Source organism: Eimeria necatrix, genomic scaffold (genome assembly GCF_000499385.1).
Source record: "Eimeria necatrix Houghton genomic scaffold, Enh_scaff2280, whole genome shotgun sequence".
In the NCBI taxonomy this organism is placed as follows: domain Eukaryota; phylum Apicomplexa; class Conoidasida; order Eucoccidiorida; family Eimeriidae; genus Eimeria; species Eimeria necatrix.
Window position 1 is genome coordinate 1 of NW_013652875.1, and position 2,997 is coordinate 2,997.

At 62.1% G+C, this 2,997-nt stretch overlaps 1 protein-coding gene across 1 annotated transcript; it reads left to right on the forward strand.

Moving 5' to 3' along the window:
- Positions 1–785: 785 nt before the first annotated feature.
- Positions 786–2,997, forward strand: ENH_00031130 (hypothetical protein; the record flags this gene model as incomplete). Its single annotated transcript, XM_013580162.1, has 1 exon — positions 786–2,997. A coding segment is annotated over one exon (2,212 nt), but the record flags the coding sequence as incomplete, so codon positions are not given.

A 2,997-nucleotide genomic window follows, 5' to 3' on the forward strand; every position in this document is an offset into this window, starting at 1 on the left:
GCTCTTTTGCTGCTCTTTTGCTGCTCTTTTGCTGCTCCTTTGCTGCTCCTTTGCTGCTCGTTTGCTGCTCGTTTGCGGCTCCTTTGCTGCTCTTTTGCTGCTCCTTTGCTGCTCTTTTGCTGCTCCTTTGCTGCTCTTTTGCTGCTCTTTTGCTGCTCTTTTGCTGCTCTTTTGCGGCTCCTTTGCTGCTCTTTTGCTGCTCTTTTGCGGCTCCTTTGCTGCTCCTTTGCTGCTCTTTTGCTGCTCCTTTGCTGCTCTTTTGCGGCTCCTTTGCTGCTCTTTTGCTGCTCTTTTGCTGCTCCTTTGCTGCTCCTTTGCTGCTCTTTTGCTGCTCCTTTGCTGCTCTTTTGCGGCTCCTTTGCTGCTCTTTTGCTGCTCTTTTGCTGCTCCTTTGCTGCTCCTTTGCTGCTCTTTTGCTGCTCCTTTGCTGCTCTTTTGCGGCTCTTTTGCTGCTCTTTTGCTGCTCTTTTGCTGCTCTTTTGCTGCTCCTTTGCTGCTCCTTTGCTGCTCGTTTGCTGCTCTTTTGCTGCTCCTTTGCTGCTCTTTTGCTGCTGTTTTGCTGCTTTTTGTGTCTCTTTTGTGTCTCTTTTGTGTCTCTTTTGTGTCTTTTTGAATCTCCTTTTTGGGTTTCTTTTGATCTCTTTTGGTCTTCTTTAAAGCCACTGATATCTTTTAATTTTTTTGTTTTGGGAATTCTTTTTTGATTCTTTTTGTCTCTTTTAGTTTTTTAATTGGAGAAATTAATTTTAATTTTAATTTTCTCTTTTGTGTCTTTTTGTTTTCAGGGCGGCTGCTGGGCTACGCCCACAGAGTGGACGGGCAGCAGCAGCCTGCTGCAGCACAAGCTGCTGCTGCTGCTGCTGCTGCTGCTGCTTGGGACCAGCAGCGGCTGCTGCAGTACCTGCAGCAGCGGGCGCAGACGATGCACAGCCAGACGAGTTTGCGGGACTTTGGGGGCCCCCCGGCAGCAGCAGCAGCGGCCGAAGCAGCAGAAGCAGCAGCAGCAGCAGCAGCAGCAGCAGCAAGCAGCAAGCCGTGGTGGTCCCGGATGTTCTCTTTCCGCTGGGGGCGGCGCGGGGGCAAGCAGCAGCCCCCCGGGGTCCCTGGCTGGAAGCAGCAGCAGCAGCACCTGCAGCAGCAGCAGCAGCGGGAGGATTCCCCAGTGCCTCGCGCGGTTCGGGCCTTTTCTGGGGAGGTTCTGGGGGCCGGGGGCCCCCCTGGGGGGGGGGGCCCCCTTGGGGGGGGCCCCCCGGGGGGCCCCCCCAGCAGCCTGGCTTGGGGGGTTTCTGCGGGTTTCGAGGGTACAGCTCCTCGTCGTTTTGTGTCGGACGACATGTCCCGTTTTTTGTTGAGTTGCCGGAACGGGCGGAGTCCAGCAGCAGCAGCAGCAGCAGCAGCAGCAGCTGGGGGCGGCGCGGGGCTTCCGCAGCGGTACGCTGGGTCTCCGCTGCGGGGGCCCCCCCTGGGGGCCCCGCTGGGGGGCCCCCCCGGGGCCCCCCTGGAGGGGGAGTGGGGTTTGGGGGCCCCGTGCGTGCGGGGAGGCGGGGGTTTGCCGCTGCTGCGTCACAGCAGCGAGGCGGAAGCCGCGGGGCCCCGGGAGGGGGCGTTGCTGCAGCAGTACGTGCAGCAGCAGCAGCAGCAGCAGCAGCAGCAGCAGCTGTCTTCGGCGCTGCTGTGGGCGGCGACGACGCTGGACTTTTACGGGAGTCCGCCTCCGCGTCCGCGGGGTCTGGAGGGGCGTTTGCGTTTGCTGCTGCAGCGGGTGGAGTCTTCGGAGCGCGCAGCATGGGCCTCTGCAGCAGCAGCAGCAGCAGCAGCAGCAGCAGCAGCAGGCGGGGCCTCTGGCGGGTGGGGGCTGTCCGGGGGCGCGCTGTGGGGCGGGGAGGGCCTGGTGCAGGGCTGCGCGTGGGAAGAGGCTGGGAGCAGCAGCAGCAGCAGCAGCAGCAGCAGCTGGCTGTGTCGCGTGCTGCTGCTGCTGCTGCAGCTGCTGGGCGCTGCAGCACGAGCCCTGCTGCTGCCAGCAGTGGCCTCGCCCGCTGCGCTGCTGGCCGTGCTGGCCCGCACGCTGGCCTGGTGCGGCGTGTGGCTGTGGGCCACCACTTTTCTGAAGAGACCAACTCGAGAAAAAGGTCTCCTTTTTTGGTCTTTTTCGGACTTGCCGGAGTGCTATTCCTTCGTGGAAGCTGCCTTCGCCTGGATGGTCTCTTGGGACTTCTGCGGGGGCCTTTTGGCCTCCGCAAAGCCTCTTAGTTTCCTCGCTTCTTTCCACTCCCTCGTGGACTTAGCCACTTTGCCCCTCTCTTCTTATTTTTTCCGCTTTTTCGCCAGAGACCCCCGCGCCCACGGCTACCCCTGGCTGCTGGGCCTGGGCTGGCTGCGCTTCCTGCGGCTGCTGCGCACGGAGACAGTGCTGGCTTCATGTTTTCCAACTCTGTCTAGAGTCTCCTTGAGAGTTGTCTCCATCGGGGTCTCTTGGCTGATGATAGTGTTGACTTTTGCGGGCGGAATATTCATCTTAGAGGCCCCAAAGCCCTCTGCCAACTATAACTCTGTCTTCGACTTCTGCTTCTACGCGGTGGTGTCAGTGATGACTGTGGGCTACGGGGACTTCGCCCCGGAGACCCCCGCGGGCCGGGGCCTGGCCATTTGTGTTATAGTCTCCGCCTTTGTTTATTTGCCCGGGGAGATCCAGCGGCTGCTGGAGGCCCTGCGGGAGCCCCGCAGCAGCTACGGGGGGGCCCCCGGGGCCGAGGAGGACTACCTGTGTGTCTTGGGGCCCATAGCCCCGCAGCAGTTGGCGGCTTTTTGCTTCCAAGTGGGCCGGGCTTTCCCGGGCTCTTCTGCTGCGCTGCTGGTTCTGTCTCCGCTGCCGCTCAGCAGCTACTTGGCGGCTTGCCAGGGGGCCCTGCGGCACGCGGGGCTGCGCGTCTGCATCCGGGGGGGCCCCGCGGGGGCCCCGGGGGCCCCCGGGGGCCCCGGGGGGCCCCCCGGGGGGGG